Source organism: Phascolarctos cinereus, unplaced genomic scaffold, assembly GCF_003287225.1.
Source record: "Phascolarctos cinereus isolate Bilbo 61053 unplaced genomic scaffold, phaCin_HiC Scaffold_3;HRSCAF=262, whole genome shotgun sequence".
Lineage (NCBI taxonomy): Eukaryota > Metazoa > Chordata > Mammalia > Diprotodontia > Phascolarctidae > Phascolarctos > Phascolarctos cinereus.
The window spans coordinates 134,648,151-134,671,850 of record NW_027555736.1 but is presented as its reverse complement, the minus strand read 5'-3'; the positions used below and the strand labels follow the sequence as shown (position 1 = coordinate 134,671,850).

Here is a 23,700-nt window from a genome sequence, read left to right as displayed (position 1 = left end):
AAACTACTAGTTAAAAGAACAGAAATACAGACATCATACTTTTTGTTTCTTTTGTTGCCTAAAAAGGAATAGCTAAATAACCCCAAAACAGAGAGGCTTTTAACAAAGTTTTGAGATTGTTGTCTGTATTCCAAATTAGTTAAAACAGGCATTGTAACCCTAGATTTGAAAGGTAAGATAATGAATTTTGATTCCTACCTTCTCCACGGTCTCTTAAAGTCCATGGACTTTATTATTATTTATTATTACTGGACAACAGTGAGAAGTGTCATGGTGTAAGAGGATGAGGATTATACTCGAAGTGAGAAGAGCTAGTTGCATGGGACCTTAGATTGAGAACTGGAAGGGACCTTAGAGATTGTCCCATCTGACCCTATCCTTTTATGGATGAAGAAACCAAGATGGAGAGATGTTAAGTGACTTGACCAGGATCCCACAGGTATAAGTGGCAGAATTGGCATTCGAAGTTATACTCTCCAACTCAAAACCAAATGCTGTTCACTGCCTCCCATCTGGTTTTGATTGTCACTGTTGTGTGACTTGGGCAGATCACTTAATCTCTGGGCTTGTATTTTAAAATTGGAGATAACATTTGTCCAGCCCACCTTAAAAGGCTTTTGTGAAGAGCAAATTAGGTAATGCACGTGAATTGGTTTTCAAAACTGTGTATTTTTTTTGATTAAAGAGAACAAGTGATTAAGAGATATGGAAATTCAGGCCTTAGTTCTTTGGAGATAGGAGAAGTCTGTACTCAAAGTGAATTCCCTTGCTTCTGCTTCATATGCAGCACTTCTTCTGGGTACCTACCCATGAGTACTGGTCCTTGGTGCCTCCTAAATCTGTTTTCTAATTATAGTTATTCAGTAAAATTTAAATATGAAGGGAACATTTTGATTCTCCACCCATTACCCCAAGGCATTCGTTGTAGCAGGATTTGATTTTGGCATCAATAGGTTTTCAGTTAGAAATAAAAAAGGGAGAGAAAGCAATTTACTTTTCATTCTTACAAAAAGCACTCATTTTTCAGAATGAGCAGATAGCCAAAACTCTGCAAACATGAAGTATGAAAGATTATTGAAAATGGAAGTGGTTTCTCTCTAATTTGATCTCTAATTGGAATTTATTTTAATTCTAGAACATGGTCCAAGACAATTCCTGGGAAAGTTGAATTCTTCTCTAGTGAAGGTTCAGACACATCCATCCCAATTCCTATAGTGCCACTACAGGGTGTGGATGACTCCTATCCACCCCAGAAGAAGTCCTTTATGATGCTCAAGTACATGCACGACCACTACTTGGACAAGTATGAATGGTTTATGAGAGCAGATGATGATGTTTACATCAAAGGAGATCGTCTGGAGAATTTTCTAAGGAGTTTGAATAGCAGTGAACCCCTCTTTCTTGGGCAGACAGGACTGGGCACAACAGAAGAGATGGGAAAATTGGCGCTGGAGCCTGGTGAGAATTTCTGCATGGGTGGTCCTGGTGTGATCATGAGCCGAGAGGTGCTTCGAAGAATGGTACCACATATTGGAGAATGCTTGAGAGAAATGTATACAACCCATGAAGATGTGGAGGTGGGACGGTGTGTCCGGAGATTTGCAGGAGTACAGTGTGTCTGGTCTTATGAGGTAAGAACAAAGTTATTTAATAGTTTGTAAACATCTTTGGCTCTTAGTATTAAATAGGAATTTGGTATTGAATACGGGAAATTCATATATCTCTCTTACATTAAAAGTTCTGTTATCAAGTTATCACATGCCCTTCATATTTTTGCTTCTGGTTTGTGTTTCACTTTTTCCCCAACAAGTTTCACATTTCTTTTTCTTGTATTTAACGTGAAGGATCCTCTGTTTTTCATTAATTCACTATAATTGTTTCCAGCCTATAGTTAACAAATAGTGGAACGTGAGGAAGGGGTTTTCAGGCTTGTGTAGTCAAACCATTGCATTTCACAGATAAGGAAGCTGAGGCCCAAACTAGTTAAATGGTGAGTCATGACCATATCAAGAGGTCATCATAATTCAGTTAAAATTTTAAAAAATTATACTGCTATATATAAGACATTCTTCTAGGCAAGGAGGAATACAAAGATAAAAGTCCTATTTACTGTCTTCAGTGGCCTAATAGTTTAGCAGGGGAGAATAAATACATGTAAATAGGCAACATAAAATGGAAATTAAGAATATAGGAGAGGGACAAACAAAAGGGAATAAGATCTGTGGAAGATGTGATTCCTTCCAAGTAGGGGAGGGTAAGGTATGGAAATAATGTGGATGGAGTTCAGTTCATGAAGTTTGATTTGGGTCTTGCAGACTGGGTAAGATTATAGAGATGGGAGAGGTTGAGGGTGCTGAGAAGAAATTACACTTAATTCTGGTCATAGAAGAGGACACAGAAATAGAAAACATCTAGATAAGTTTGGAGAATGAATGGTGTAGTTTGAAGGATCATTGATTAGAATAAGTCTTGGTAAAGTTGAAGCCAGACTATGAAGGGAGTGACTCTAAGATTAAGAAGTTTGGACTTGGTGGGCAATGGAGAGCCATTGAAAGGTTTTGAGCAACATGTTGTAGCAAGTTTTGATCCAACAATAATAAGTTTGATATAGAAAAATTATTTCTTCAGAAGTAGCGACTAAAAATTATTTGCTAATAATGAAGTAGAAGGTCCTTTGTACTCTAATGCATTCCTCATTCCTTCAAGAAGAAGCTGAGTTGAAACAAACTTTAAAAAATTATGTTGACTTTTATTTTTTTACTTCCAATTCAGAGATGCTATTTTACTAGAAGCGTTTTTGAAAAATGGGATACTTTTCTCCCAAGTTATAACGTATGCAAGGAAAGGAAATTACATAATTAAGGGTACATTAATGTGTAGCAAACGGTTAATTTTCATTTGAAATAAATTTGCCCAAGATCTTGGAAGCATTTTATTCTTGCCAATGTATGCTTTTAAATTTCTTCTAATCAGAGTTTGTTCTGGTTGAAATTTTAGAGATAATGCACATTTTCAGTGATGCAGGGAGTATCCGTTGTTTTCGTTTCAATTTATAAAATCACAAAGTTATGTAGTAAAGACAAGACTTGATCGGAGTGCACACTTTGATCTCTTCCCCCTTCAATTGCATTGGCATTAAGCTAGATATATATGTGTAAGGGGTCGTATTTTTCAAAGATAAAAGTCCGTGAGCAAACACAGCTGCTTTGAGGATTTTATGCAATGGTAAGCAGCTGTCTTATGGATTCTATATTTCTGGCTTCCTATTAAAACAGAAGGATTTTCCATGCTTAATTATATGAATAGAAGCTCAGGATATGTAATATTCTGAAATTTTTTTGAACTACAATTGTTAAACTAATTTTTGTATTTTGTTTTTACTTCACCTTTATTTCCTAATGTATCTCTCCACCCCCACCCCCAAGAGTCTCTTATAACACAGAATTTAAAAATGGGAAAAATAGTTTAGCAAAACTAATCAACATTGAAATTGTGACATTTTTCACATGCTCCTTTGTATCTATAAAGAAATGAGGGGAAGTATCTTCTCATACCTCTCCGTTGAGGATAATTTTGGTCATGATTTCTCATTTACATTGTTTTTGTTACAATGCACATTGTTTTGCTAATTCTTCTTACTTGACTTTGCATCAGTTCATATAGGTCTTCCTGTGCTCCTTTATAATCATCATCTTTATTTTTTCTTACAGCATATTCAGTTTTTCATGTACCACAGTTTGTTTAGCCTCTCCCTAGTTGGTGGGCATATACTTTGTTTCTAGCTCTTTGCTACTACAAAATGTGCTGCTGTGACTGTTTTGGTGCCTTTCTGTTTGTTGCTGATCTCCGTGGGAGATATGCTCAGCAAAGAAATCTTTGAGTGAAAAAATAGGGATATTTTAGTGGCTTTCTTAGTTTAATTCCAAATTGCTCTATAGAATTATTGAACCAATTTGTAGCTTTATCAGCCAGTCATTAGTGTGCCTGTTTTTTTCCCACAACTCCTTCAACACTGACTACAAATTGTCACCTTTGACAATTGTCTCAATGTGAAGTGAAATTTCTGGATTATTTTAATTAACTATTTCTCTTGTTGTTAGTTATTTGCAGCATTCTTTCATTAGATTGTTAATAGTTTCGGATCCTTGTGAGTACTGTTTATTCATATCCTTTGCTTATCTTTGAGAGGGTTTCTGTTCTCATATTTCTTTTAGTTGCCTTTTTATCTTGGATGTCAGATCCTTGTTAGAGATAATTGATAAAAAAAAATTTTACTCAATTTTTCTTCCCTTTTTGTCCTGATTGCATTAATTTTGCTGATGCAAAAAGCTTTTAAATTTTATGTAGTCAAAATTATTTTATCTTTTGTAACCACCTCTAACTCTTGTCTGGTTAAGAATTCATCCTTGTAAGGGTATTATAAATGTGCTTCTTTGATATGTCTGTCATATCTGTTTGTTTTGATGTACACTTTAAAGGCTAGTATACTTGTGGCCACTTTCTTTTAGGTGAATACCAGAATAGGGGGGTTAGAGCTTATGTTTTCAATGTTCTTTATAACATTAACAAAAGAGTTGGTCCTGAAACTAGTAGATGTCTCCTGGGCACTCTTTCTCAGATGTTGTGAGATCCTCATCCTACTTAATGTCCTGAGAATTGATTGTAACTATCATTTCTGGAAACCTGGAAAGAAGATTCAGTATCAGGGTGATATTGAGATTACTTTATCAGATGAAAGTGTGAAGGCCCAAGAGAATTGTGGTTGAAAATGGTGGTAGCAGAATTGGATTTTCATTGGAGTCTGGGTTGACTAGCAATGCCATTGTTGCTTTTCGAATATCTGGAAGTTAGTGGCACGGTGAATAGCAGCAGAATACTAACTTCGAAAGCCTCTCCAGCACTTAGCTGACTAGAGGCCATAGACAAAACCCTGGCTTCTTGGTCTGAAATGTGGCACTCGGGGAAGTGTTTTCACAGTTATTTTCTTGGCATCCTTTATCACTCGTATTTTTAAGGTATCTAGAAAAAAGCTATAGAATAAAGTTGGATGGTGAGAGTTGCTATTTAGAGTTCTTATTTTAACTGAGGTGTGGTATTCAAGCCTTTGTCATCAATGAAGGATGTTACATGCACTGCTTTCTAAATTTTTTTTCTCTGTAATATAAGAAAAAATGCCTTCTACTTCCTCTCTGCTCTGTAGGAAGGGAATAGCACCAAACTGTTTTACACAGTGATGCTGTCTTAATTGCGTGGTGTTTTATATGCATCCTAAGGGCAAAGATTTAGTGTTTTGCAGTGGCCTATACATGCTGGGTGCTCAAATTTTTGTTAAATCAATCAGCAAGCATTTATTAAGCACATGCTGTGTGCTGACCACTGTGCTGCGATGATACTGAGACAAAGTGAAATAGTCCTGTTCTTGGGGAGCTTGCAGTCTTGCTGGGGGAGCAACATGTACATATATAGACATATGCAATAATCTGGTGTGTGGTTGAGATCAGGAAAGACTTTATGGAGAAGGTAGCACTGGAACTGAAACTTGAAAGAATCCAGAGAAAATAGAAAGTGGAAGAGAAGAAAAAATGTATTCTGGGCATAGGAGACAGATAATGCAAAGGCATAGAATAATGTATAAGGAGAGAAGGCAGTATCACTGGATTGTAAATAGTGTGAATGAAGAGAAATAATATGTAATTAGGCTGGATAGCTTGGTTGGCCAGATTGTGCAGAGTTTTAAATGCCAAACAGGAGTTTGTATTTACTCCTGTAAGTAATAAAGAACCACCGGAGCTTAAGTAGGGAAGTGACATGGTCAGACTTATGTTTAAGAAAAATCACTGTGGTAGCTGAATAGAGGATGCATTGGAATGTGGAGATATTGGAGGCTAGGAGACCAATTTAGGAGGCCATTTGAAATGTATAAACTTTGAAAGTCTAAACTTTAGACTCTTCAGATAGTCCAAGTGAAAGTGATAAGGGCATGAATAAGACATACATATATATATACACACACACATACACATATATATACACACACACACACACACACACACACACACACACATACACATACACACACCTCCACACCCCCACACCCCCACAAGATAGATTGTAGAATTGGAAATTATAAAATTTGACCACTAGGAGGTAAGTAGGATGAGTGGGAGTGTTGTTTTGGACCTGGCGACTCTGAGATCCAGTAGGTGGTAGGTGACGTGAAACTAGAGCTCAAGAGAGAGGCTAGTGCTAGTATATAGATGTAGAAGTCATCAGCATAGTGATGATAATTAAACCCATAGAGGCTAATAAAGTCATTGAGATAGTATAGAGAGATAGGACCCAGGACAGAGCCTTGGGGTTACATCCACACTTAAGGGTGGGATATGGAATATGAATCAGCAAAGGAAACAAGAGTGTTAAGACAGGTAGAAGGAGAACTAGGAAGGCATATTTTCATGAAAACCCAGAGAAGGGAAAGTATACAGGAGGAGAATAGTGTGGTCAGTAGTGTCACATGCTGCAGGTTTAGAAGGGTGAGGAGAGAGACAGACAAACACCATTGGTTCTGGCATTTGACAGTTGATTGGTAACTTTTGGGAGAGCAGTTTCTGTTGAGTGAGGTTGGGAGCCAGATGTCAGGGGGTTGAGAAGTAAATGAGAGGAAAGGAAATATAAGGATTAATCTCCTGACTCCTAATCCGGTGTTCTTTTTGCTAAAGATTACTTCTTGTAGTGATGGTACAGAGTGAATAAAATCTTGTTAGGTAAAATTTTGTATTTAATTTACATGGTTGTAAAAATATTATTTTTTTATTATTTCCCTATAATCTTGATGAAATAGTAGATGAACTAATTTACATATTATTAAACAGGGATCCATATTATCATCTAAAATGCAAAACATTTATTAAACATCAGGTGTGTATTACTGCAAACAGTATATTAGGGCTAGATGAAATGTAGAGAGTAGTGTAGAGATGAAATAAAATGCAGGCTTTTGCCCTCAAGGAACTGAAAATCTAAGTAGTAAGACAAATGCATACATAACACAAATAGACAAAAAAAGTGTATAGGAGAAACCTTGATAGATTAGGATGAAAGATTTGAGAATGGAAAAACAGCATGACGACATTTTAGGGTTACATGTTAAGGAATTATACCTTTTAGAACACTTCTAACAGTTTTATCAGACTTTCAAAATCTCTGGTGTAATAAGTACTTGACTTTAAGGTTCAATCATGGTTAGTCATTCTTTTTGCCAGAAATTAAGAAGAGTTCTTCATTGTATAACTTTTATTTAAAGACTACTCTTATACCTAGTACCTTAATTTAGGTTGTAATTTATTATGCAGAATTGAATTATATTCTCTGCTCTTTTTTAGCTCATCTGTGAAGACCAGAGGATTTATTCTTTACCAAATAGAAATAATGACCTGATGATTATTTTTATATCACTGAAATGCGAGGCTAAATAACATTGGAGAGTTAAAGAAAATTAACTTCTAAACTACTAGTATTAGTATTTGTAATGTTTCTCCAATGCAGGCCTGATTTCATTTTCATAGATCAAAAAATGACTGCAGGTTAAATTCCAAGGTGATTTGTAGTGTTTTAACTGTAATTTTATGGCAACAGCCATTTGTGACAGACTTTTCATGATAGCTGTGAAAGAGACTAACACTTGGGTATGCTGCAAGAGAAAGAGAATGGTTGTGTTATTCCTTATTTCTCATGTTACTTAGAGGTAGTACCTGGGAAGAAGGGAAATGGAAGTAGGAGGGCATTTCAGTGTGTAGAATCAAGATGTATGTTCAATATCTGCTTCTTGACAGTAGCTGGCTGTGAAGTAAGTACCTTAATGTCTCTGAGCCTCAGTTTCCCCCGATCTCAATGTGTTTAACCAAACTAAATAATCCAGTAATAGATGTCCAGCTCCAGTGGTGGGTGTAAGGCTCATGGCATTAAGTCGGCTCCATACTTGGAGACTTTTCTAACCTGGACAGTAGACGAAGTGGAGTTAAAGAGAATGAGGAGAGAGATTTACTTTGTCCTAGCTCTCCTGTGATATGCTGCTCTTAAACCACACCACTTAATACTGTGCCATTCTGAATGATCATGAACACTCTTAAGTTGCTGACCTGCTGCTGTAAGTTACAGATGACCTATATAAGTGACCTTTTAGATACATCCTAATTTTATAAGGTTTCTTTGTGACAGAACTTTTTTTAAATGATCGTTTTTTAAATGGACTGTTATTTCTCCTGAAACATTTTTAAATAATCTTTTAAAAACATACATTTAATACCAGTTTCCTGTATAAATTTATATGGATTAGTGATGTAAAGTTAGTCTTAGTAGCTGTAGTTCTCTCACTAGAAATCTTGATTTTTTTTTTTAAAGATGAAATTTGCCTTTTTGAAGCTCCCCAATTAGAGGAAAAACTAATCTAAGATCTGAACTCATAGCATTTTGTGTCATATACAGCTGATATCATAAAGAAACCACCATCAGTTAGTAGAAGAGTATATGAGGAGTTTAATCTTGTTTTCCTTTTTTTAGTCACCTTTGCACCATCTATATTTTGGAAAGTAATCAAGGTCATTTCTTCATGTAAAAGGCAGCATGCATTATTAAGCTATCTTGAAATGATACTTGGAGATAGGCACAGTGGATTGAGTAGATTCCTAATCAGTCAGTGAACAAACATTCCTTGCATCTGTACTGTGTTCCCTAACCTGTGGGAAGTCTTGTGGGACAAGACAGTGTAAAATGTGGCCCTTACCCCCTGAGATTTTACAGTTTAGTTGGGGAAATAAAGCATGTACATATGAGAAAATTGGTTACTAAATTAAGGCTAACCTGTGTGGCGTGGACTATAAGGATACTAGTTCAGAGGTGGACAAGATCACTGATATTTCTGTGGTAGAGGATATCACAAGGTAAGAAACAAAAATAAAACTTACAATGAAGTGTAATGTAAAAAACACAGTGCTTTTGATATTGTTGGAATAGATACCAAGGAAGGTTGTATTCTGACTTGCTTCAGTAACCTAGAATTTATAAAATTTTTAATTTTCCTGTGGGGTTGGTACAAGACTTATTTACAGATGACTCAAGACCTCTATCTAAGACAGAGCTAGGAGCCTGGAAGGAAGGAGGCAAAAAGGACCTCAGAGCAGCCAAAATAGATGCAGCAATGTCTATTCTCTGAAACTCACTTTTAATTATAAGGCAACCCCAGGCCCTTACTCAGAGACTATTTACCCTTACTATACATACAATTATAATGAGCTTAATTATCTGTTTTCCAAGTCCCGGGCAAATGAGAAGCAACATATTAGAGATAAGGAGAAGGATTGTTACAGTCAGACCTGCTGGTGCCCTGGTGCCCTTTGGAGCTTTTGTGATATTCTATTCTCTAACTCCCCTGTGTTCCTAGACTGTTTTTTCTCCTCATTCTTAAATGAAACTTGGCTTTCCCTGGGGAAACCACATGCCCCAGAACCCTTTTAGCTGGAGCCCACTCCATCTTCCATTATCTAACTCCCAGGGCCAGGAGGAGGGGTTATTTCCAGAACATTCTTCTACCTAACATCCCTCAGTGCCCTTGCCTATTCTGAAGTACACGTTTATTCTACCCTTTCTCTGTCTTTGTTGTTTTTGTCTACTGACCTCCTCATCAGTCTCCCAGCTATTTTGTTGAACTTAGCCACCATAGTCCAACAGCATCCTACATTCTAGGCAAACTGGCTTACTTATTGTATCCTCTACACAACATTCCATCTTTCACTTTCATTCCTTGGCTATACTGACTCCTCTCCCTCCCCCCTCACCCTCCACCCCAGTTCTTGTCATGTGTTTCCTCTTTACCCTGTAGAAATCCCTAGCTCCTTTAAAGATTAAGGTTAAAGCTACCTCCTTCATGAGATCTTATTTCCTTTTCCCCAATCCTCCATAATTACACTGTATTTACTTTGTATATATTTTGTATCTAGGGGTAGCATGGAATTAGTGGGTAGAGAGTTGACTTTGGAGTCAGGAAGACCTGGGTTCAAGTTCTACTCTGGCACATAATTTGTTTTGTGACTCTGGGTAAGTCACTTAATCTCAATCCCAAGGTTATGGTCTAGGACTATTTAAAAGAATGAACCATGAAATTTATTTATTTATGTATATGCTATGCCCCAGAATGTAAGTTCCTTGGGGTACTTAATTTTTATCTTTATATCTCTGTTGCCCAGCATAGTGCCCAGAGTGTGCTAGATACTTTTAACAAGTGTTTGTTGAACTGTTCTCGGCCCTTTTTTAGCCTCTTGACCTCTTCTTTCACCTCCTCATCTTCTGTGACTGTCTTCTCTATCCGAATGACATGCTTATACCCTAGATCATATCATTTCACAGAACTGTGCCATACTGAATTTCGGAAGCTTATCAGTCTATACCATAGAATTCCTTATCCTTTGGGCCTTCCATTATTCTGGACCTGCTGATCCTCATCCCTTGGTCATCCCAAACATCTGACTTAGTCTTTTTACTAGGCTGGTGAATATTGCTGGAAAAAAATCACAAAGTGGGGATTTTGCCTACTATAAATTTATGGTTGTATATGTTTAGCTGAGGCTTCACTTCTGTCTAATAGTACTTACACTTGAATTCTATATCTTGTTGACCATGGCACATATCAGAAACTTTTCCCTCATTTCTCAAGCCTCTTACTGTACCCTCCTTTCCAGAAGCTTCTTACTTCAGATTTAGGCCATGTGAAAGGAGTTTCCACAATTCTCCTTTTTCAGCCTTCAGAACTTCTCAGATATCATTGTGCTCTTTGCTCTTTACTTCTGGATCACAGAGAAAGAGGTTTTCTTAATCTCTAAGTAGGTTAATTCCTCCGCTCATGCTCTTAAATCCCATCCTTTCCTGCCTCTTCTAGCACCTTGCTCTAGCTATCCCCACTCACTTATTTTGAATTCTTCTCTCTTTTCTCTGATAGTCATCTTCCCACCTGCTTGCAAAATGCTTGTTATTTCTAGTCCTGAAAATGACTTCCTTTGCCCATCTACCCAAACTGTCTCTCCCCTTCTTTATTGCCAGTTTCCTTAAAAAGTTGTTTATACATGATGCTTCTACTCTTCCCACCTCCTTTCTCCTCTGCTTCATGTACCTCAGCTCTTGCTCCTACAGTGCTGCTGAAACAAGGATCAGTCATGGTCATGCAGTCTAGTAACCTTTTCCTATCTTTATCTTCCCTGATGTCTGTGCAGAATTTGAGATTGTTAACCATCTACTCCTTTAGATCTCCTCTCTTGGTTTCATATGCTCAATTCTCCTGATTTTCTTCATCTCTCTTTCTCTCTTTTGTTTTTTTGTTTTGTTTTTTTGTTTGTTTGTTTTGTTTTTAGGCAATTGGTGTTAAGTGACTTGCCCAGGGGTCACACAGCTAGTAAGTGTCAAGTGTTTGGTCTGAGGTCAGATTTGAACTCAGGTCCTCCTGACTTCAGGGCCGGTGCTCGATCCACTGCGCCACCTAGCTGCCCCTCATCTCTCTTTCTCTCGCCCTCCCCCACCTCTCTCTCTCAAATGTTTCTTCTCTTTTTTGCTTTCCTCCCTGACGTCCTCCTTGTCTCTTAAGGTGATCCCCAAAATTCTACCTGGCAATCTTTTCTTTTTCAGCGGTCTGTCACACTTGTCACCTTTAGACAGACAACTCCCAAGTCTCCATTTCTCTGTCTCCTTGTATCTTTCTCTTATCCAAGATAGTTTTTCCCCCTTTTAAAACCTTGGTCTTCAAAGAAGACATTCTCAGAGCGATCTTGAAAACACAGGTATTTAAAACCCTCATTCCTGGTAACTGGCAAGTGGAGGTCTTACCAAAAAGAAATTTTGGCCCATGTTTTGAACAGTTACTACTTAAGTTGACTAAACTTTTGCCAATTTCACTTAAATGTTTAGACAGTATTGTAATTTTGACAGCCTGAGAAATAATAATCTGAATGTTAAGCAATATATATTCAAAGAATTGAAATCTAGTAGAAGTTGACAGTGTTTGCAAACTTTGAAATGTGACAAATATTAATGTATAATATTATTAAGAGTTATTTTTAAAAGTTTAGTGCTATGAACATTTGACATAATTTTGTTTAGCTTGTGCTATTGCAGGATGGATGTAGGATTTCCTTGATTCTAAGGTGGTAGAACAGAAATCACTATAATTTCCTTACTTAGTACTAGGAAAAAAATTGACTTATTTTCCAAATGAATAGAGGCCATTAAAGCTATCATTTTGGTGTTCCTTTATCGTCAAAAGAACTTAACTGAAGAACATTTTGGTTTTGCTCACAAGTGAGGTAACTTCAATTTCTGTTACTTGATCTGAAGTTGCCTGCTGGCTGGAGCACAGTTATTAGCATTATGCATAGGAATGTGGACTGGACCAGTGATTTCATTGGTATAGGAAACTCCCAGAAAAGGAAACTCCTTCAACCAATGAAGGGTGGGCTCTTTTTATGCAACTTACAGTCTTAGAAAGTCACATGTAGTACTGAGAGGTCAAGTGGCCTATTCTGAGTAACATTTGATGGAGTTCATCCTGGCTTCCAGGCCAGGTCTCTATCTACTATACCAAGCTACCTTTCATTAGGCATTGGAAGATAAAGAGACAAGGTTCCTACCTTCAAAGAGCTTACATGAAAAAATACTTCATTATGAACAAACACCTAAATTGTGGCAAAGGAAGTATAATTAGGGAGAGGATGTAGAGCAATTAGAGCTTAGTATTCTTATTTAAGCCTTCCTGGAACATAATTTGAAGCAAAGAGTTGAAAGGAAGTGATCATCTGATTTAGCCTTCTGCTGTCCCTGACAGTTTTCTCTTTTTTTCTTGATAATATTCAAGGGTAAACTATCACCTGAAGTGTCCTGTTTTGGTGTTTTTAGTACTCTAAATATTTGACAATATTTCAGGCCAGACATTTGAAGGAAAGGGAGGCAAGAATAAATGAGAGAGGGAGTCAATTGGCCTGGTTGAAAAAGAGAATTTCTGGTGATGATAGTGAAGAGAAATGAAAGTGAGGATAACTTTGGTCCAAACTGGTGAAAGTTCAGTTTCTATGTTGTAGATGACAGGAAGTAAAATAGTTTTGTTTGTTTTTTAGTAGGGGAGTCAGTGACATATTATATCAGTTTCTATTACTTTTATGTCATGTTCTGGAAGCATTTTTTCCTGTTACAGTGATTGTTTTGGTATTAATGGTGTCATCCAGAAACCAAAATTGCAAGTTAATCAATATTTGAGTTATTGTGTGGAGAATGCAGTGGTACAGTTGAGGGCAAATAGAAAAGAAATGGAAGATATATGTCGGTTATACTATCTGTACTGAGGAGACCAGCTGTGCCTATATCGATTGGTAACTTGGTATTTGTTTGTGCCTTTTCTCACAATGAAGTGAACTGACATAAAAGGGCTCTGTTGGTATTTGATTTGTCCAGTTTTAAGCACTTATTATGTGTAGAGAGCTACACATAATGATGAGGTGGGAGGAAGACTAAGTTTAGGTAAGAGTTGTCCCCATGGATGTTCACAGTCTAGAAGAATAATAGTTATCTTTGTGTAATGTTTTACAGCTTACTAAAAGGGCTTTCTACACAACAGTGTTGTGAAATAGGTTTCAGAAATATTTTTGTTTTATATTAGAGGAAACCGAAGTTCAGGGATATTAAATTACTTGCCAAATCATTAGCTAGTGAGATGAGCAGGATAAGCAAGAGGCCCTAGACTTCTAGGAGAGAGGGGGAGAGGGAATGGGATATAGCAAATGACATATCAAAAAGAAACATTAGGTTGATTGATTATAAACTTAAAGACAGAAATAAATGGTAAAGTTAGGTGATATTCAGTATACTTCTTTTTGTCTCTGCAGTTCCAAAGATTGTATTAGTGTCTTGGTTGCGCATCTGTCACTAAACAACATAAACTTTTTTGAGCAATTAATTCTGGATTTATATCCAACAGAAATGAAGAAACAAGCAGATAGAACATAAGAATGTCGTTTAATTGAATGAAAAAGTTGTTGGTGTATCTCCTGGTATTGTATCAGAAGTTGATTATTAACTTTATCTGGTTGGGCGATAGAAAGGTTAGATCTTCTGAAACTGTAAATGGATACTGTGCAGTATGTGAATTTTATTTAACTGACTTCTAGGAAATGTAAGACAGAAAGTTCTTTGTTTTAGAGGGCTGTAGAATCCTGACCCTTTTAAAGAGTTTATCATGTAAGCAAGCTTATAATGTACCATGTTGTTGCTGTAAGAAGTTTGTGACAGCACTACTGGAGCAAAATTTGTCTCTAGTTAAAAAGAATCTTTCAGTGTTCAGTTAGCAATTTAATGCTAACTTTATTGCTAACATCATCAGGGTTAATCATGTAGTATTTTGTTTCTGTTTTCTCTCAGTCAACCCTTAAAGGAAAAAATTTATGTCTCTAACTTGTTTTCTATGACTTTTTTATATTTTAGAAATCTTTCCCTTGCATACTTGAGTAATGTGAATAACAAAACACATTTATATAGCAAATGCTTTGTTTCTCAAAAAGAACACAGGTTTTAAAGGTAAAACCCTAATATTAGCCTACTTTTTGTTAAAAATGTGGCATGGTTTGTTTTTACAGATCAAAAAGAGGGGAACAGATTTTTTACTTTTATCTTTTGTTTATTTATATTATGAGACGACTTATCTGTAATGTATATGAAATGTCTAGTGGTATTTTAAAGCTATTGATATTCTGCTTGCCATATTGGTTCACATTTGTCTGTTTTTCTCCTCCAGTCTCATATCTCCTGTATAAAACTTAGATGTGGCTTATAATCAGGGCCATTTTCTAATGCATGTACGGTTTTTTTTTCCTTTAAAAGATAGCTAATTTTTAGGGTTACAAACTGCATTCAAATCAATATGGTATCTATAAGTAGAGTTGTAATTTAGAATTCATAACTACTGCCTGCTCTTGACTTAACTGCCTTAAAAGGATAGATAATTTTTTAAAAATCCTGATAACATAAAAATAATTAATATTTCAATTTTAGGGTGCATAATAATGCTTTTGTTGCACACAGACTCATTAAACTTTAGAACTAGGAGGAACTCTAGATATCATCTAGTCTAATAGCTGCTCCTCTCATACCGTATCACAAATGAGGAAATTGAAGCCTATAGAGGTGTGGTCTTATGCCCCATTGCATGTTGTCATTTAGTGACCTATTTTCCCAATTAGGTTTTGCTTGGAGAAAAAAAAGGAATGTGTTAGATTGTATACATGTAACATTTGGGCAGCGAGGGAAATCAACCCAGAGGTCAGCTTGGTGATGTTGAACCCAGTGTTGCAAATTTGTCTTAGATAAATTATGTACAAGGAGAATTGACAATTGATTTTTTTTAAAACTATACTATTTTAACTTATTTATTTATAGTACTTGACCATTATTATCACCTTTTAGGGAGCTCTTCAAGAATATTAAACGATAATTTTGTTGAATGTTGGCTGCAATTTAAAATAATTATTTGCTGCAGTAAAACATAAAAATTATTTTCTTCTTGCTTCAGTCTTTGTTGAAAAATCTCTTTAAAGGTATATAAAGGTTAGTTTTTAATTGACATAGTACTGGGAATTAGGAAATTTGGGTTCTAGTCTTGGCTCTCTCCTGTAGCTCTAGAAATTTGTCACAAGACACTGAATTTGTCAGAGCCTCAACTTACTCTCCTATAAAATAGGAGTGAGATTCGACTCTAAAGTGCAGTGTGCAAGATGAGCTATCTTAAAGAATTGTTTTTTCCTACTCATTTGAGGTCTTGAGTGGCCAAGGGGTAAGACTTGAACATTAACTGTCATATGTTTATAAAAGGTTTGAGATAGAAGAATTTGCATTAATTCAGTATAACTCAGATGTGATACTATCCTTACTCCTCTTTTTTTTTGCCATTTACTTTTTCCAAAAAAAATGAATTGCATAAAAGGTTTCAGTTTGCATTGTTAATTGAGGTTTTATCATATTTGAACAATTTGGAGAAACTTGGAAATGCTTCCTTAGGGATTAATTTTTGATTCATGTGACTTTGAAAATAGTCATTAAATAAAGACATATAAATCTATTTGTATCTCTTCTAACATATTTTAATACTCTTTGCCATCAAAACATCACATTCTTGGGCATTATATTTGCTGAAAATGTGGTTTTGTTTTTGCCTTTTTGGTTTAGATACAGATCAGATCTTGTTTTGGTTAACTCTCTGCTACTCTCCAAATTCTTTGTGCCAGTCATTTGTAGTTTCACAAATTCTAGTAGTATTCAGTAGGCTTTTGAAGCTCTGTGTCTTTGTCAGTCATTTCACCATATTTGTTGCGTGATCTTTCCTTCAGTGTCCCATGAGTTTAGAAGAAAAATGGTGATAAAGGAAGTCTAAACAAGTTAGGTGTTAATGAGGGGAGGACTAGCATAAAAGGGATACTGTTAGAGTCTGGAAGAGCCTTTATCTGGCTGACATCAATGATTTGCTTGTAATGTCAGTAGATGGGTGATACAGTGGATAAAGATCTGGGCGTGGACTTAAGAAAACTTGAGTTTATATCTAGCCACAGACACTTAAAAACTGACCCTGGGCAAGTCACCTTAACCTCTTCTTACCTCAGTTTCCTCATCTGTGTAATGGAGTTAATGATAGAACCTATCTCTTAGGGTTCTTGTGAGGGTCAATTGAAATAATAATTGTAAAGCACTTAGCACAGTACCTGGCACATTATAAGCACTATATAAATGTTAGCTATTATTAGCTAGTAGTAGCAGCAGGAGCAGCAAATACCTCTCAGGGTTATTGTGAAGATCAAATGAGATAATATTTGTAAAAAGTGCTTAGCGTACTTCCTGGTGCATAGGAGGTATCATATAAATGCCAGTTGTTGTTGTTGTTATACAGTAAGAGCATAATTTAGTCACAGGACCAATTTATCACGTGATAGGTGGCTTAATATATCATACATTCCTGGAATATTGTTGAAAATAAGTAAACCACTAGAGTATAGACATCTTTTTGTTATAGAGATGTTTGTTTATAAAGAGATTTGACATTCGTGTGATTTTTTTTTTCCAGAGAAATCCTCATCACAATAGCAGGTACAAATGTTTCCCATCTTTAAATTTATTTTACATTATTATTAGATTTCTTCGGATAGTTCTCATGAATCACTAGAGGAAGACTAGCAGCTGAACGTTTCCTTTCTAGGCTTTAGTCTGTCCAAAGCTTGGTACGCTAAAAACTAAATGGAGATTGACAAGAACATTCACTTTTGGAAGAAAAGAGGACTTTGATGCTGCAACTTTAGCTCCACAGACAAATCTGTGGTTTGTCATCAGAAACAAATATGATTAAACATTGATTCAGCTTTTGTTGTTATGAATATTTTTGTTTTTGAAGCTTCAAAGGATTTCTGGGGCTTTATGTGTTTTTTAAATTACTTTTTCCATTTAAGGCCCATAGGTTGTTCCTATTGATTTTTCTGTTTGACTGTGAAGTCATTTTTGCAGATTTGTATGTAAACACTATCTTCTTGAATTAGTATGCTTGTTAACTTTCTAGATTTTCTGAGGCTTGCCCTTCCTTTACAGCCAAACCCTTAACTGATTTAGGAAGTAGTCACTTTTTTTCTGTAAAGTCAAATTGAGAGGACTAAATTGTTCCTATTGTTTCAGGGTTATAGCTGTAAGGTTAAAAATCGAATTACAATATCATTATATAAAAATATAAAGTTGAAATCAAAGCTAAACATACTAATCCTGTTACATGGTTAACTTTAAAAATTATATTTGCATTATGTTTGTTCTTTGCTCTTTTGCCCGGTGACCATTTTAAAATTATTTTAGAAACTTTTATTGATATCTTTTGTTTTCATATCACCTTCATTTCCAAATATATCTCTCTTTCCTCCCCTACTCAGAGAGTTATCTCTTGAAACAAATTAAGGCTTGAAGTCTATCTGTATGTAGTACACAAGCCATAAAATAAACCAAACTAGTATTGTTTTTCACCTTGAGTACCTAGTTATTTACAGGAGACTTTTTTTTCTTTGAAGAAAAGCCTTTTTTATGTTTAACATTAGAAAGTAAGACACTCTTCTAACATGGGAGAGACTTAAATGGACTGATGTCCAGACTAAAGTAAGCAGAAGCTGGAAAACAATATACATAGTGACTGCAACAATGTAAATGGAAACAAAAAACAGTAAAAATAAAACTGCTGTGAAATCTTGATCCCAGAGAAAAGATGAGAAAATGTACCTCCTTTCCTTCTGTGCAGAGGTTCAGGGCTGTGGCATGGCATGTACTGTCAGATTCATTTGATATATTGCTTAGTTTTGCTGAACAGCTTGTTTTCTTCTTTCCTCTTTATTATGTGTTATAAGGAGTGACTTTCGGAGGAGGGCAATTGGATGACAAGGATATATTTGGAAATGCAGGCGACATAACAAAATATGCCAATAAAATTAATTTTAAAATACATTGAAATCACAGATTTAGCCCAAACACAAAAAAATGCTTGCCCTTTTACACTCCAGTTTTAATAGTCTAAGCACATAGTCAATATGAATATAAAAGATTTGAAAAAGTTCAGTAATGTACTTTGTAGGGGAAAATGAGTTTTTCTGTTTTTTGCAAAAGATAATGCATTTGAATAAGATGTATAACTTCATAGCTTTTGATGAAAAGCAGGAGAAAGACAGCCCCTTTCTTGGCCAGGGAAGAGAAAGAGAGAACGTGAGAGTATGTGTGTGTGTGTGTGTGTGTGTGTTGTGTGTGAGTGAGAGAGAGAGAGAGAGAGAGAGAGAGAGAGAGAGAGAGAGAGAGAGAGAGAGAGAGAGAAGGAGAAAGTTGTATAATTGAATATTTGATTGAATATAAAAAGAGGCAGTAGTGAGTCAGGAAGATCTGAGTTCAAGTCTAGTCTCTATCATATCCTAATTGTGTGACCCTGGACTAGCTATTCAGTCTTTCAGTGCCTCAAGCAACTTTCTAAGAATGTAAGATTCAGAGAATCTACAGCTGTGTATTTACAGAAGCGCCTCTCTGGGAGCACTGTATACCCAAAGGTCCAGCAAATGAACCTCAGCCGGCTATCTATCCAAACGCCTCACGTTCTGGACTCAGTCATGAGGACTTGCAGCAAATCGCTTTTTAGCCAGTGATTTCCCCTTGGAAACATCAGAATTTGTCTCATTTTTCCCAAAATTTTCTCTGGGAGTGGCAGAAAATAGCTCCTGTCTAGACCTTATAGACAAGAATTTTCCAGTTGTCCTCTTGATTTCATTGTGATTGCCCATACCTTGTATAGAACTATGCTTTCAAGCTACGCCTGTCATACCCTCTACGCTTCTAGTGGGGACCCAGTGAAACATTTGTAGTCCTTTCAGATCGTACCAGAAAGTCTTCAGGTACATGTCTGCACCCCCAATTCGAAATACCTCTTTAGCAAATGAGGAGCTTCCACAGAATCAGGTAGTTAGTGTCATAGTCCTTTTTATCTTTTCTGATTACCTTCTCTCTTGTTGTACTTCTCTTTGCCCTTTCTATATCCTCCTCTTTCCATCTTGTGTTTTAATAATACTACAAACTGAACATGTTTGTGCTTGACTGTAATTAGGATATGAAAAAATCTTAAACTTCTTAACTGAGTTTTGGGATTTGACTTTCTTGTGCATTATGGATATTTGCATGCCTTTGGCAGCTGCCCTCTTAATGCACAGAACTTAAAAACTTTTTTTTTTCCCATTACCATTAAGGCTAAAACTAGGCTAACAGCTCACAAGTAAGACGAGTAAAAAATGTGGAATATAATAATACTAAAATAATCCAAGTAAAAATTAGTGACCTCAAGTGAAGGTCTAAAATATTTTGAAAGAACTCACACTGTTATGAATTTTTGTCTGATTCTAAACAATCCTTGCTAAGCTGCAATTTATTTGTCTTTGAGCAGACTGAACAGAAGGGGTTCTGTCTGCTTCTGCCAAGAATTAAGTGAATGAAGTTCAGATTGCTGTGAACCGAACATGGCTCTTAAAGAGAGAGAATTTTGGATACAGAATAGAATTATATGGTAGAATCCCCTTTAACTCAGGAGTTTTTAACTTTTTTATGAGTCATGGACACTTTTGGCAATCTGGTGAAGCCTATTGACCCCTTTTCAGAATAATGTTTTTAAATGCATAAAATAAAGCACATAGGATTACAGAAGAAACCAATTATATTAAAATAAAGATGCAATTTTTTCCCCATCCAAGTTCGCTAACCCCTAGAAATCTATATATGGACTCATTTGTTGGAGGGTGGGGAGTTGGTCTGTGGATTCCAAGTTAAGAACTACTACTTAAATGCTAATGGTTCAGGACAAGCCTGTCATACTTTAATAATAGTAATAACTAACATGTAGTGCTTTAAGGTTTGTAAAACACTACATGCATTTTCTTATTTAATCCTCCCAACACTGTCAATAGGTGCCATTATTTATCTTCATCTTACAGATGAGGAAACTGAGGGTGAAAATTGTTAAGTGACTAGCTCAGGGTCATACTGCCAGTAAGTGTTGGCAGAGTTTGAACTTGGATCTTTATTCCTTCATTTCTCATATAAGTCCTTTCTCTTTTTCTTTGATTTCTTTGGAATACAGACCTAGTATTGGTACTGCTGGGTCAAAGGGTATGCACAATTTTATAGCCCTTAGGGCATAGTTCCAAATTATTCTCCAGGGGGCAGCTAGGTGGCACAGTGAATAGAGCACTGGCCATGGAGTCAGGAGGATGAGTTCAAATCCAGCCTCAGACACATGATATTCACTAGCTGTGTGACCCTGGGCAAGTTGCTTAACCCCAGTTGCCTAAAAAAACCAAAAACCAGAAACCAAAACACAACAACAACAACAACCAAATTATTCTCCAGAATGGTTAGACAAAGAACAGGAATTCTTGAGGAGATCTGTGGATTTAAATGGGGAAAAATTACATCTTGATTTTTACTAATTTACTTAATTTTTACTAACTGAATTTTAGCATTTTCTTCAATTATGAATCAGTCCCAAATCTTATTTAGAGAAGGGGTCACTGTACTGCTTAAGGGGGGAAAAATGCACACTGACCATGAAGCTAAGATGGCAGAGTAAAGCAAGCAAGGATGTCCATTATCACCATTTCATTTCAACATGGAGCTAGAAATGCTAGCTCTTGCAATGAGACAAGAAAAAGAAATTGAGGAAATAACCATAGGTAGGTGATATGATTTACTAGAGAACCTTAGAGAGGTTAACATCTAATTGAAATGATTAACAATTTCAGCAAAGTTGCAGGATATAAAATAAACTTACATAAATCATCATTTTTGTGTATTACCAACAGAATCTTGTTCATATTCCTCCCCATTGCACATACTGGACACTTCAGCATTTGGAAACTTTGAAAAGGATATATAGCTAATTAGATGCTCAGGGTTTAAAAAAATTTGTAGACAATAAGATTTAAAAGACAAATTAAATGTTACTTGGATTACTTGCATCTGAGGTTCCTTGTTATTAAATCATTATGCAGTATTTTTTTCTGACTAGATTATAGTTTTGAACCTATTTGCAAGACTTGTAATGGATTGTATGTCTGTTGTCCAAAGTCCAAGTTTGGAGAGTCTTCTCATAAAAGGATTGGTTACCATGATAAGAAAAATTACAAGGGACTTGCCATCTCATTTTCGTGGAGAAACACCCATACCAGTGAAATCATAATTCATGGAAAATGACAAAATAAGAATTTTGGAAGAGAGTTTAAGAGAAGGGCAGTGATGTGGGAAAAGTACCTTATGTCTTTGTCAAACCTGTGGGGCAGCTAGCATCCAAACTCTTTCAACATTGTTCAGCTCTGTCATCTACACCTCAGCTAAAAAGCATTAAATGAGAGAGATTTCACTAGCCATTTTAGAATGCAGTCACAGCCATTTTCCCAGCTAGAATAACCACAGCAAGCTATCCACTACCACTATGATAGAAGCCTTCCTCTTCCTCCTTCTGATCCTCCCCCCCCCCAAACATATACAGGCTTGTAAGGCAAATCACTTTTTAGCTTTGTAGTTAATTAGTAACTTTGTGGTGAGACCACCCAGAACCATCTTAGCCAGGATGCAAACAGTTTAGCCCAAATTACTGTTTTCTCTTTTTTCTTAATTCAAGTCTAGGCAAGCATTGTGCTAAAAATTTGTGTTTGGATTTCGGACCTATTCTTTTAAAGTGGAATAAAGTTGCTAGAAGTTACCTTAGAGATTACTTTTATTGAGGTAAATTTAATTGTTCCTTGTTTCAAAGTAACTTGAGAAGATTTTCAGATCTGAGGAATTTTAAAGTGTACTATCTTAGAAACTTAGAGTTAAAAAGGAACATCAGAGGTAATAGAGTCCAACCCATAATTGTACAAGAATCACCTCTGTCAAAGTGGCCATTTAGTTTCCCATTTGATGAAGATGTCCAGTATTAGAGATTTTACTACAGCAATCTATTGAATCACTTTTAAAGAGATCTACAGTTAGAAAATTTTTCCTATTTCTGATTCCCCCTTGCCCATCTCTGTCACCTCTGGTTCCCTTTTCACGTGGCAACCATTGAAATATTTGAAGATATGGGTCATGTACCTCCTAAACTTTTGTCTTCTCCAGGTTAAGCATTCCAGTCTTTATGTTGTGATTACAAATCTGTCCTCCTTATCACCTTCCTTTATACACACTAAAGCTCTGGACAAGGTAAAGAGGGACACCCAAAACTGAACACAATGATAATCATAGCTGACATTTATATAACACTTAAAGATTTGCAAATGCTTTACATAGATTGCCTTGTTTGACCTCACAACCACCTTAAAAAACTACAGGGATATTTTGCATTTCTATTCTCACATGAGAAAACTGAAGCTCAGAGAGGCTATGTGCTCCTGGTCTTTTCATGCTACCATGATGCTTTTATCAGTACTCCAGACTTGGTTTGACCAGGAGAGAATAAAGTATATTCCACTAATAGTGTCTCTTTTCTGTTCAACATTTTTATTAAGACTTTCGACTGAAAAAAAATTTTTTTTGGCTTCCCTGAAATACTGTAATCTCATTGAATTTGTAGTTCTCTATTAGATCTTTTTCACACCAGCTATTGCCTATTAATGCCTTCCTTAGATAAACTACATCTGGGAAGACTGAAAATGACTGGTGTGATTGCTGAGATATTATCACTCTTTGATAGGCTATGGCTCAGGCAAGTGAAAAGAGAAAGGCCACAGGTCTAGAGAAGAACAAGCATTGACCCAATTTTTCTCCTACACAGTTCTTCAACAGAGAAATACTATAGCCTGCTTGTCTCCACAATACACATTTCCATTTTCTTGAGGTGACCTACAACTAAGTTTGTGGCATTCTATCAGCCATACAGCATCAAAGGAGTATAATAATAGCACTTACATCATGCTTGAAGATTTACAAAGTGCTTTCCATATTATCTCATTAGATCCCACAACAGCCCTGTGAGGTAGATGCTCTTATTATCCCTTACTTTACAGATGAGGAATTTGAATCTGAGAGAGAGATTAAGGGGCTTGCCCAAAGTTACACAGTTAAGTATCTGAGGCAGACTTTGAACTCAGTCCTTCC

General features: G+C 36.1%; 1 protein-coding gene across 1 annotated transcript in view; it reads left to right on the top strand.

Moving 5' to 3' along the window:
* CHSY1 (chondroitin sulfate synthase 1) overlaps window positions 1-23,700 on the top strand; it is an 88,963-nt gene that overhangs the window by 11,981 nt on the left and 53,282 nt on the right. Inside the window, exon 2 of the mRNA XM_020963694.2 lies at window positions 1,136-1,631. Coding sequence (XP_020819353.1) covers window positions 1,136-1,631 — 496 coding nt within the window. The remainder of the gene's footprint in view (window positions 1-1,135; window positions 1,632-23,700) is intronic.